Source organism: Phaethon lepturus, unplaced genomic scaffold (genome assembly GCF_000687285.1).
Source record: "Phaethon lepturus isolate BGI_N335 unplaced genomic scaffold, ASM68728v1 scaffold17509, whole genome shotgun sequence".
Taxonomy (NCBI): domain Eukaryota; kingdom Metazoa; phylum Chordata; class Aves; order Phaethontiformes; family Phaethontidae; genus Phaethon; species Phaethon lepturus.
The window spans coordinates 3,887-16,081 of NW_010562942.1; the positions used below are offsets into that span (position 1 = coordinate 3,887).

General features: G+C 41.9%; 1 protein-coding gene across 1 annotated transcript; it reads left to right on the top strand.

Moving 5' to 3' along the window:
• The first annotated feature begins 9,772 nt into the window (after nucleotides 1-9,772).
• On the top strand, nucleotides 9,773-11,607 carry LOC104626519 (chromosome unknown open reading frame, human C14orf132). The gene is made up of 2 exons (XM_010294459.1): nucleotides 9,773-9,886; nucleotides 11,383-11,607. The coding sequence occupies exons 1-2, from the start codon at nucleotides 9,773-9,775 to the stop codon at nucleotides 11,605-11,607; spliced, it is 339 nt and encodes a 112-aa protein (XP_010292761.1).
• The last annotated feature ends 588 nt before the right edge of the window (nucleotides 11,608-12,195 follow it).

Below are 12,195 nucleotides of genomic sequence, written 5' to 3' on the forward strand. Positions count from 1 at the left end.
GGGAACCGCACTGCCACGCACGTGCTAAGGTCTCCTGTAGCCGAGAGCGTTACGCTTCAGCCAGGCATTTTTTGCAACCGTTTTTGTAGGACTTGCACTAAGGGCTTAACAATACAGCGTTTTGGCTTTTGGTGCAGTTCACTTACCTAATATCTTAGCTTACTTTTTGCAGCATTCTCAATCTTAGACTGCTTTTGGCCAGATTGTTTTAAAATCCCATCTGTAGGTGTAAGGTACCACCACAAATTCGTGCATGTATGTGCATGTACAGGTGAGTATCAATCCAAGGGTATGTCCGTGTACTTGTCTTGCTTCAGTCTGAACCTTGTCTCTTAAGGCACCATCGTGTCCCTTAGCTATTTTGTTGCTTTGACCATCAGAAGTTCAGAGGGCTCTGAACTTCACGTTTGAACAGCAGACTGAGCATTACTTTGGCTGGCAGGCTCTGGAGAAACTCTGCTTGACCTTGGAGCCAGCCCATTTTCTGGGTACTTTTTGATACCCCTTGCATGAAAGACTTTAAAGACTTTTCAGCTGGTGTACTGTTCTGGTGGTTGTTATTTTTTCTGTAACTAAATTGTGTGTCAGACTTAGGGACAATAACATTTCTCTCCTGTTTATTGCAAGTGTCTTAGGACACTTGTACTTTCAAAACCTTGTTCCAAGGACCCTAAGATCCAGGGGAGTGCAAATTTGCACCTTCTATAAGGCATAGGAGGCCACCACATTGCTCCTTCTCTCTGAACTGTTCCAGCTCTCCAGGCCAGCAGTGATTCCATAGTTCATGTTCCATGGAATAGAATGGGGGAAAATGCAAATACAAGACATTTTGACTTTATCTTTGTTCCCTGCTCAGCCTTCCATAACAGAAGAATAACTGAACAAGCTTTTATAGAAATCACTTTTGGGTAGGAAAAAATGCATTCCTTTGGAAAGCTGTTACATATTCATGTCTTTAATTATCCTGTGCAGTCCCACCAACTGCAAGAGTTCAAAGCACAAATATCGAGTTGCAAATAGAAGTATAATAAATTATACATTGATTTGTGCTCATCCTGTACATATGTCAGCCACTAAGGAGTGCTGTTTTGCCTACACATATATAGCCATGCTTATCTAGAGAGAAAGAATCAATGTATAATTTATTATATTTTTCTGTAATGTGCTCCAAACTGTTTGAGCAATCTTAAACATAAGTACACAAACACAGATGGCTTGGCTGTTCTGTTTTTGTTTGGTGTGATAAAGATGTCATCAGCTGCTGTCTAGTTCAGCCACACTTAATCATCCCTTGATGGTCTTAGTACATGAGCAAAACCTAGGTTGTGAGAATCCGGGTTTGTGAGAACATATGGAATATTTGGCTCTGATGATGGCTGTTCTCACACTCTGATGAAGGTTTCTGCCCCCTCAAAAGAGCTAGTGAAATGTCCCGTATGGGTGCTCCTTTTTTACTTCAAAGTAAAGTGATTCAGGCTCATTTTAAGCTGTTTGTGAAATGTGTTCGCGTTACGCCTGCTGACTTTCTGCCAAAGTGGATGAGAAACACGTGTTACTTCTCTTCCTTGGGCTCTGCTGTGGGAACAGTAAATCCTAGAAGATGGTTGAAATAGTTGCCTGGTGATACTGAGTTCTGAAGCACTCAAGATTTACATGTCACTGAGCTCTTAGTCTCTTCGTGATATTCAACAAATTGTTATGTTGGAAGAAACTTTTCTTAGCATGATGAATATTACTCTTCAAATACTAGAAATTCTAATTTTTATTCTTTAGTGTATTGTGTGATTAGCTCACTCATAAGACAAAAATGCAGGACAATAGGATATAATTTTTAAGCAAATTTGTGTGTTTTCTTCTTCAGATATAAACCACTACTGAAGCATTACAGAATGAGTTGAGGATGGGCAGTCTATAGGTTGTTTGAGCCATATGTTGAGCCTGATATGCCTGATGGGATCAAGAAGTATGGCAGCCTGCCAGATGTTGGTGTTCTATCAAGTGAAGTGTACACAGGATAACATTTGGCAGTCCTCCTTTCTTCCTAGAAGCTGCTCTGTATGGTTTACTTGACCTTCGTGCCGGCCGCTACCCTTAAGGTCTCCAGACTCGAAGAGGGCTAACTCTGTGTCAGCTTTTTCTCCTTTTTTTGTCCATCTCGGCTGCAATACATTGTTTTTGTTGACTCTCAGGCTTGTCGTGTGCCTTGAACTAGGTGCCAAGCAAGCAAGCAGAAATGTTTAGAAAAATAGCCTTAAGACAGACATGAGAGATATACCTCAGATATTCCGTTAGTATACCACAGTATCCCCCCCTCCATTTTTCTGATTGTGGGAATGTAATGCAACATGAGGATGAAAGGGAAAGAAAAATATAAACAGGAAAAAAAGTTGGATAAAAATAAAATATAGCTGAAATAAATTTGCATACATTGTTACCAGTTTTCTCTCTCCCCTTTTTTTTCAGGGAGTTTTTCTGATAGCATATATAAATTCAAGGAAAAGAATCATTATGAAATAAGTTGAGACTATTAAATTGTTTTTATTTCCCTTCTAAGGCTTTCTATTAGATGCCTGCAAGTATTTTCCCTGGGAGAATTAATCTCTGGAAGTCATCCTAGAATAATTTTTTTTCCCCAGTGGGTTTGCTTTACAATGGGGGGACTGACCTAACTCTAATGTTATCATATTTGCGGATAGATTCCAGGTGGCTGTCTCAAAGGTGCTGAAAAAGAGGCATTTATATCGTATCATTAGGTACAGCAGAGCTGCAGGGGTAGTGATTACTTCTCTCAACAGGCAAATGTATCCCAGCCTGTCTTTGTAGTACAACCATCACTGTGTAAAATACATCAGATGTATAGTTTGAAAGCTTTTGAGTCTGCGTGGAATAGTAAGTTATTTCTCTCATGAAATAGAGCTAAGCTATATTATGCCTGTTAGTGTGGTTTAGTTAAACCTCAGCCACTTAATTTTTCATGGGCTGTGTAGCAGGGATTGGAGCTAGCATGCAAGATTTTTATCGCTACTGGGTTTTGGTTTGAACAGCGGTCAGCATATACAACGTAGAGGAATTTGTATGTAATTATTTTTTTCTCTAGAGGAATAAAACTGTGTCCAAAATGCCACATCCTTCTAGGTCTAGCACCCTAACACCTGCGCTGTGAAATTCTTTTAGCCTTTGTCAGAAGCATCCTGATTACTGAGTATTGAAGGATACAGTAATTTACAAAATCACTGCTTTTGCCCATGCCTGAAGTCTAGTGATTTAAACAATTTTTAATCTGGAATTATTTCTAGTTTTGAAATTGTGTCATTGCTTCTGTTACCGTGAATGGCTGCCAATTCCTATCATTACCCCCTGGGAATAGCCTAAGCATCTTGTTAGGCTAAGGGAGAGGGAGCAGAAGGAAAATCAAAAGAGTATGAAGGTCAGCCCCTTTCTCTGCTACCAAGGTACCTTGGCCACAACAGTAAATTGATAATGGGGCGTCTACATTTTGTCAGAGGTGAACACGGCTGCGAAGACCACAGTGAAGGAAGGGCTTGCGCAGCCCTCTTCCACTTTGAGAAATGGGATTAGGCTTTGTTCAGTGTTTTTCCTACATACCCGCTCCTACATGCTCATGAGCTTTGCTCTGTGGTTTTCCGCTTACACCTCATCATTTATGGTGGGAATGCCTTTTCCTCTTGCAGATACGGAGTGTCATTACAACCAGCTTGTGTTACTCTTTTCCTCTTTATCCTCCAGCACACGGAGAGCCACTTAGCTCTCTGCGTAAGAAGAACCGAAACTTCCACCGATACCCTGTAGCTGTGTGCTTGCTTCCAGTCAGCGGTATCTCCGTGTGTCTTTAGAGCAAAGCTGTCCCTTGAGACATGAAAACATTATGCCCTAGGCAGTCTTCCTTTCTTTTCCCCGAGATTGTTCTTTTTTTTAATCTTTTTCTTTTTTTTCATAGAGGAACTTGACACCAGAAAGAAATTGCCGGCCTGGATCAGAGCAGGAGACCGTATCAGTCCAATTAATCCAGTTAAATCCGTTAAATCCAGTAGTCTGGCTTTGAAATTACAAATACCAAAAATATTTGAAGGTTGTGCGAGAAACACTCCAATAGGTGGGGTAATCAGCAACTCTTTCTTCTCACATATGATTAAAGTAGTTTAAACTCAGAAGCTTGGTGTTTGAAGCCTTTCCAGAATCATGTTTAATATTAAACGGCAGAAGCTCTGCAGGTTGCTCTTATCTCTAAAGGAATTCCTGTTCTCTCTGAGTTCCCCAGTGTGACTACACATGGTGTGAAAAGTCCTCTGTTTTGCTAGTTTTGGAAATTTTAAGCAGATTTGAATAGCTCCTACTCATGATAACACTGATGGTTGGTTTTATAGCCTCCTACTGAGTTTTTCCATATTGATAAATACTCGCCTTTCTGGTTCCTTCTGTTTGTATATTTTCTTTTATGTGCTTGTGCTCCTGGAAGCATGAAAGTTATAACTGTATGTAAATAGGACCCAGGCATCTTCTGCTTCCCCAGCATGGTGTCCACAATAGGATACTAGCCTCATTTATATTAGTTATGTGGAAGGTCAGCTAGTGCTGCTGCTTGAGTGGTTGCTCCTGGCACGTCCAGACAGTTTAACGCACATCTGCTTGATAGCCCTGCACGCTTCTCTGATATTCACAACCACCTCCAGTTTAGAGTATACAGATTCACAATTTAAATTATATGTGACTTAGAACCTTCATACAGGTTGTTTGCATTTCTCTTCAACACTGACAAAGCTTGCTCTTTTCCTTGAGGCAGGCATTGGCTGGAAAGAGGGGAGGAATTCCTGGGACCAGGGATAGGATGAGCAACTCCTGCTCTATTTCCACCTGAGACTTGACAGGAATAAAAGGGGTTTTGTTTGTTCTCAGTCTTGGAAGATGAAATCCAACAGCAGCTGGCTGAGAATAGTAGTTTAAAAGCAGTAGGGTTCTTCGAAATAATAAAAGCTACTTCAGGGATGCACTAGGCAGATGTAAATTGTGGGAATGGAATCACAGCACATTTATCACTAAGGTCTCTTGAATGCAGAAATAGAAGAGTGAAATAATGGGGCTAAAACCACTTAAATAATGCCAGTTATTTACAGTTTCTTGCAGCTGATTTAGCAAAATAACCTTCCACTGAGAGGTGCTCCAGTCTGCACAATGCGTGTTCTCATGTAAGGCGCTTGGGTAGCTGTGCTTAGGGACAGAGGTCTAGCTGAGCTTGGTTCCCCATGGGAATACCTTAGTTAAGGCAAAGCAGTTTGTGCAGCCAAGAGCAAACTCAGCATTGAAGTGTCTGCTGCAGCTCTGGTCACCTCTGGATGTTCCTTCCTGAATATGTAGACACCCGTTGGATGAGGCAAATCTTAGTGTGGTTCAATAGCAAGGCTGAAACTTGCACCTCCAGCTTCTGAGATACTGCTGATAAGGAAAAACTTTGAACAGTGATCTCACCTAACAGAAAAAAGACATTACATCTAGCCTACCATAAATCAGGAAGGCAGCAGTGAAAGTAATAAACCAGTTTTAGGGATATGGTGACTTGGAAGAAAAGCAGAGATTGATGTAGGATCGGATAGAGAGGTTTTAATGAGATTAAAAATAACAGGTGGAATCCTGATGCTTCCAAATTAGAGGGAAATTTTTCCATTGCCACTGGTAGAGCGAGCATTTTGACAAGTATATTTTGAAAATAAGCAGCTGTTTTCCTAAGCTTGTCAACCTGAGATTGTGATTTCAGGGTGAAGCGGGGATCTGAATTAATTAAAATGAGAATTTGAAGTTAACTGCATAAAACATTTGCATGGATCCTTCCTCTTCAGAATTAGACCTATTTAATTAAATTAAAGATGATTGCCTTAGGTGCCCTTTAATTCAGGTTGTGTGTGGGTTTAATGCATTTGAACCAATGCACTTGTAGTGAACATGGAATAACTGTCCTGATTGTCACTGTGCAGCCAGTCTTCACATCATAAGTAGTAGGGTGATATTCTGGCAAATGGTGGACATATTCTCTAGATACTACCAGTAAATAAATAGTAGCCAAAACATGTTCATTTACATAATAGTGTATGCTTTAGATGAGGAGTGTGTATATATATATATGCGTATTTCTGTGAGACACAAGAGAATTAGTGTGGGGATGATAATGGTCATGTGGGGTCTTTAGCACAAAACATTTATTTTAAAAGAGCTTAAGAAATAAAATGTGGTTGTGATACTTTGGTGAACTTGTATATTGCTGCCGTCTTCGGCAGCTGCATTAGATTGATTTGTGATTGCAGCTAGAAGGTTTTCAGACTCAAATATGCTGCAGTGATTACAAGCTGCCAGGGCAGAAGGAAGTAGTAGCTTCCCTTTATGTGTTCAGAATGTGCTGTCTAAAATTTAACCTAAAAGAAACACTGACAAATTAGGTATTCTGAAGTAACGGCAGGGGTTTTACAAAACAACATCTGAGCTGTAGTGACACTTCACTGCTCAGCATCCCATTCCCAGAGAGGTATGTGGTGAGGCCAGGGCCGAGATACAGCACATCTGTTAAAGCCACTGCTGAGGTTTCCTAATTGCTGGAAAACGGCTACTAGAAGATTCAGCTATGCTTCCAAATCTTTCTGCCAAGCCTGCTTTCCCAATGAGGTAGCAGGAACCGCTGCACTTCTTTAGCTGACTACGAAAAAATGACGGACACCTGATTCTCAAAGAAGTGGAGCGGTGTTATTGCAAAGTGATGATTTTTATGTGATGTTATCATTTTTAGAGTATCAGTGACCGGTACCTGACATGTTGTTTTTCCTTCACGTGAATCATTTTTGTTATAAAATAGGATTTTTCTGCTAACTGGAAAGTGTATCACTTAACTGTTCAAGAGCCTTGTTCTCCTCCTCGTGACCCTAAAGCACCCTCTTGGATGTCGGTGGGAGGTTTTCATCGCGGTGGGTGTTCTCATTACCACTTGACATTTTGCTTGGGTTTGGGTTTCTGCCTGTTGCTGTTTAATGATCTGAATGCTTTCTTCGCCAGTCCCAGAAGCCCTTTAGCGAGCGACATACTATTAGTGCTACTTCACAGTATCGGCACAGTCACTAGGCAGAGTTCCATTTCCAAACAGTGCTTCCGCGCATCCCCCCTCACCATCTGCTCCGGCCGTGTCCCTTGCTGTCGCCTTTCCCGGTTAACCCTTTGCTCTGGCCTCCTCACTCGGCGGTCTCGGGGAGGGTGGCACAGGCTCTGCACAGGTTTGCCTGAACTACAGACCCCCCCGAGGCTAAAACAGACTGCAGGTCACGTCAACGGCGGCGACGCGGGTGGGGTTTCTGGCTGATGTAATGGGGCGTATATTTGCTTTGTAGGGGCACGGACAGGCACATGGAGCAAGCACAGAAAGCACTGCGCCTTTTCTACCCTTAGCCTGCTGTTTATCACAGGCCCCTCACAACTCCCGTTCGCGTCAGGTCTGGATGTCTCACAGCCTTTACAATCTCCAGTAAGACGGCGGAGGGAAGACACTGTACCTTCTGGGAGAACAAAGACATCGAGACTGAGGATCAGATTCATCTCACTGAACTTAATCTACCAAAAAGACATTTTGTTGATACTAATCATCCGGTTGATATTAATCATCCGTGCTTCCCTCTCTCAAGTGGAGAGATGGGCACATCTCTGAAGGATGACTTTTATGACTCTAATCACTGGGCAACCCTTACTCTTAAGTGGCAGTAAGAGGCCAGACTGAGAAGGATGCTCAGTTCTAGATGAGCTCAGGTGGAGGCTGGACAAGTTCATGGTAGCAAAATTCTTTGTGAGTTACTAAATCCATAGCAATAGCACCTGGCTTGCTGAAAAAAGATGAAGGCTGTGAGTTGTTAAGGGGTAGTATCAGGCATGCTTGCCCTGTTGTGCTCTTACTCTTTCCTAAGCACCTATTTACGGCCACAGTTGAAGCTAACGCACAAGGGAGGTGAACTTTCTGTCTGATACCATATGGCCATTCCTCTGCGCTTTTGTGAGGCCATTTTAGCAGTGAGAAGGGGGGAATATGCATTTAGTAAGAGGCAATTGCTGCAAACGGGAAATGGGCAGTAATGGTTGTTTCCAGATCTGCGGTGAAGTGCTACTGACCTACAAACAGGAGAACTGGAAGTCGATTTGACAGAAAGATCCCATGCCAGGTGCTGAATGCCAGTGCCTTATATCAGGTCACCGCAAGCCTTTTGGAGACTGAGATGACCTGTTTCACCATGCGTGCAGATGGTGCAAACAGCTTGTTTGAGCCTCAGACGGGATGAGGAGATTCAGATCTGACATCATTTGCAGCGTGGCGTGTGGCTGCGCTGCCTCTGTGACCGCGCCGGGTGGACTATCAGGGTGGAAACTTGTCACTTCCAGTAACTCATTGGGAGCACAGAGTATGTGGCCCGAAAACCAGAACAGCGCTCGTGGCCTCCCACTGTCTTGGGCACATGCACATGTGTGTGTACCTCTGTATTTTGGGTGGTTGTTCCAGTGGAAAGATTTTGGAGAATTGACCATCCTAAATGCCGATACCCTTAAAAACAACCTCAAACAACCTCGGATTGATCATTTTGCTGCCAGTATGGTAAATGTATGCCTGTCATTTGCCGTGAAGATCTTGAACTAGTGTCTCCATAGCTGTTAAAGGCAGCATCCCTGCATAAATACACTTTTTGTGTTTGAAGTTGGAATCGCCTTTTATGGGAATCTCTACACAAAAAGAAATCCTGATTAAACTGAGCAATGTTTTCTTTATCAAATCCCAAGACATTAAAAAGGCCGTTGCAGTTGGAGTCAAAACATCGAGCTGGGCTTGTTGTAAAATGGAAGCTTTTGCTTTCTTTAAAACACACTCTGTGTTGAAACTGGCAGCAAAAATCTTTGATGCGAGGGGAATGTATCAGACTTGACTTTTGCAATTTCCTGGTTGGTTTCTTGCTAACTGCTTTTGTCTAATCATATTTGATCTCAAAGATAATTTTATTAAACATGGATTAGGTGATAAGATGTATCCGTTGTGGTCTTTCATAATGCTCTGTTTCATTTTGAATGTGACATATTTTCTAGTACAGATGAAATTTGTTCATGAGTCAGCTTTGAAAGAGAGGCTGTCTTTTATAGTTTTGTAACATGTTATGGGTAGCAAGCAAAAAAAGCTCCTTTATTCTCAAGCTTCTTGAATAGTTCTCTCTAATTTGTAGATTGCAGCCACCACCATGGAGAGGAGAGGTGGCTTATCCTCAAATCCTGTCCTGTTGAGCAGCCTCCATAGCGTGGCTGCACTCAGGCAGGAGGGGAGTAGTTCAGTACCAGAGGGAGAGGTTACTGGGAGAGTCAAAATGTGATGCAAGAGTTGAAGGACAAGGTGTTGAAAGAGACTGATTTACCAGTCCTGTGAGTATTGGCCATGGTAATTTAATGCTGATGGTAACGCAGCGTTCTGTGACGTGGCTGAGCGAAGGCAAGATGGGTTCCTCTGTTATTCACAGGCTGTGGTGACTTCAACTACTGTGCTGTGCTGCTGCTAGTTGTAATAGTACTACTACTAGTGTAACAGCAGGAAGGATTTTTATTTTGTTGTTACTGAGCCAGAGGGTTTAATGTGTAGAAGAAAGCCCCTTGAGAAAGGCAAAGAGTAATAATGAAAAAAACCCAAAAGCATTTACAAGTGGGGTGTAAAACAGGAGACTGTAGTTGGGTCTAAAGGTTGGAAGATGATAGCAGCGGCATGGAAACCACTGGGGGCAGGGAAAGGTTGGTTGGTGTTGCAGCAAGAGTTTTTCTGAAGGAGAACATTTGCAGACGTTTTTCAGCTTTCCTTGGAGCACTGGAGTTCTACCAGGTCTGAAAGGAGAATGTAGGTAGCATACACTGATGTCTAGGTTTTACTCATTGCTCAAGATCAAACCAGTCATCAATGCCATGATGGAGTTTGTCCCTTCTGGTCAGGCTGGCGGAGAGATTTGGACATATGGCTCTGGGTTTTTTTTTCCCCCGTGAAGCTATGGGTTTGGTCTAAGTACCTGCTACAAATCCTCTGCGAGTTTTAGTTACTGAGGTCTGCAAAGACTTGGGGCTTTACGATACCCACTCTGCTCGGCTCTTCCTACAGCACGTAACAGTTGCAGTTCCTGAGGTTGCTGAGCAGATCTTTGGCTTTTTACAGGATATTCAGAAGCATGTGTCCTGAGCATTTATAGATACGTGAAGTAGATACTCTGCAGCTTTTTCTGAAACGATGTCCTCTACTTGCATGAGACTGCACTCAGTGAGCCAGGGGAGACTCACCCAGATCTGTGTTCCCAAACATATTAGGGACAAGCATGGAAGCACAAAGCTTTTGTGTGAACTATTTTTTAGTAGTAGACGGTGTTAGTACTACGGTAGGTATCCTTCTCTTGCCTGAATGAGGAATCTATACATTTGCAGAAGGATGTAATTTTACACCACTATGTAGAGGGTAAAAGAGTTGTTGAACCATGAAGAATATGTGTTGTGATCTAGGATGAAGTTCTTGGAACCTGTATAAGGACAAGGTCAAATAATTCTTTTTTTCTTTAACTTTTCCATATTCCTGCATCGAATAACTGCTGTCTTACTGAGAACTTTTCCTGGTACCACTAAGAAATCCACTCAGAGCACCGAAGAAACTTTGTCCTTCCCAGTAGAAGTCTGGAGTGGGAGAAGTGTTGGAAGTCTGCCGCTTACATCATTGCTATGGTCCCTTTCAAAATCCAATTTTAAGTTTTGCCTTGTATAGATTTATAAATCCTGAATTGTTGCAGTGGTGTGTTTTGCAAGTGAAGTTAGTGCACTGAGTACACTCCACCAGTTCTACAGTAAATTTATATGTTTTTTCATGAACTCTACATAAATCAAGGGTTCACTTCCCAATGATACATAAAAGGAGAACGAATTTTCTGCGTCACATCATCACTGTGCTTGCTGAATGCCTTACAGTGGTATGATACCGTTGCTTGTAGTCACAAAACAATCATGGTGCTCTAAACTTACATTTTGGTATGCGAGTGTTTTGTGGATAGCTGTGTCTCTTCTTTCTAAATGCATAATATTACTTAGGTTGACTCGGAGCCTGCATGCTAGTTCCTGTATATATTCCGTGTAATATACATGTTTTCTGCAGTGATACTGATTCTAACAGATGGAAGAAATACTGTAAAGTGCGTGTCTGTAGTATTCCTGACAGATAAGCACCACATACGTGAAATCTCAGGAATTTTGCAGGTTTGCTAGTGGTTAGGCTTTTTTAATGACTTTGAGACAAAGCAAATACAGATATTGGTCTTCAATCTAATTGTGCTATATCTTTCTTCACAGCTTCCTGTTATGGGAGGAGCCTTTATGGACTCGCCCAACGAGGACTTTAGTACAGAGTACTCCTTGTTTAACTCGTCAGCCAACGTCCATGCAGCTTCCTCCATGCAGAATCCACCAGAAGAGACATCCCGTTCTTCAAATGATGCCATATTGTTATGGATTGCAATAATAGCAACAATTGGAAATATTGTGGTTGTGGGGGTGGTGTATGCCTTCACCTTCTAGGATGACTGTCACTCCAAACACTGGAAAAGAGAGGATAACTGCCACAGTATTTGTCATGTGTACGTGTGTATATATATGTGTATATCTATATAAATACATATAGGTAGGGACGTTGTGGATTAAGTACTGCCACAATCTATGAAATGAAATGCAAGTTAATCATCTTTAATCTTGATGGCAGAAAGTTTGGATGCAGTTGCAAAGTGTATGGAGGCAAGAGCTTTAATTGAGAACAGAGCCAATACCAGTTTTATACAGAAATGTAATAAAAGAGAGACCAACATGGGTATAGTAAATACAAAGAGAAAGTGAGATTTATATAGAAAGTGCTTATTTTCTACTGTTTAGATTTTTCTAGCAGCTTTTCTGGGTTTTGTCAGTTTTTTTGTGCATTTTTTTACTGCTGTATAACGTTGTATGAAATTGTTCTATGTCATGTTTGCTGGACATCTTAGGTTTCCAGATGGAGCAAATGGTCGGCGTCAGCTCAGTTCTGATGAAGTACAAGTTCATCATGTGTGAGTCTTGAGCACGTGCACACACCAGGCTGTGTTCAAAATCATGAGTCTTAAAAGCTGTGACAGGCAG

Bases quoted from the DNA above. Each gene is read 5' to 3' on its own strand.
- LOC104626519 (XM_010294459.1), top strand. From the start codon at position 9,773: ATGGAAACCACTGGGGGCAGGGAAAGGTTGGTTGGTGTTGCAGCAAGA. The intron at 9,887-11,382 runs GTCTGAAAGGAG...CTTTCTTCACAG, and splicing joins GAGCACTGGAGTTCTACCAG to CTTCCTGTTATGGGAGGAGC.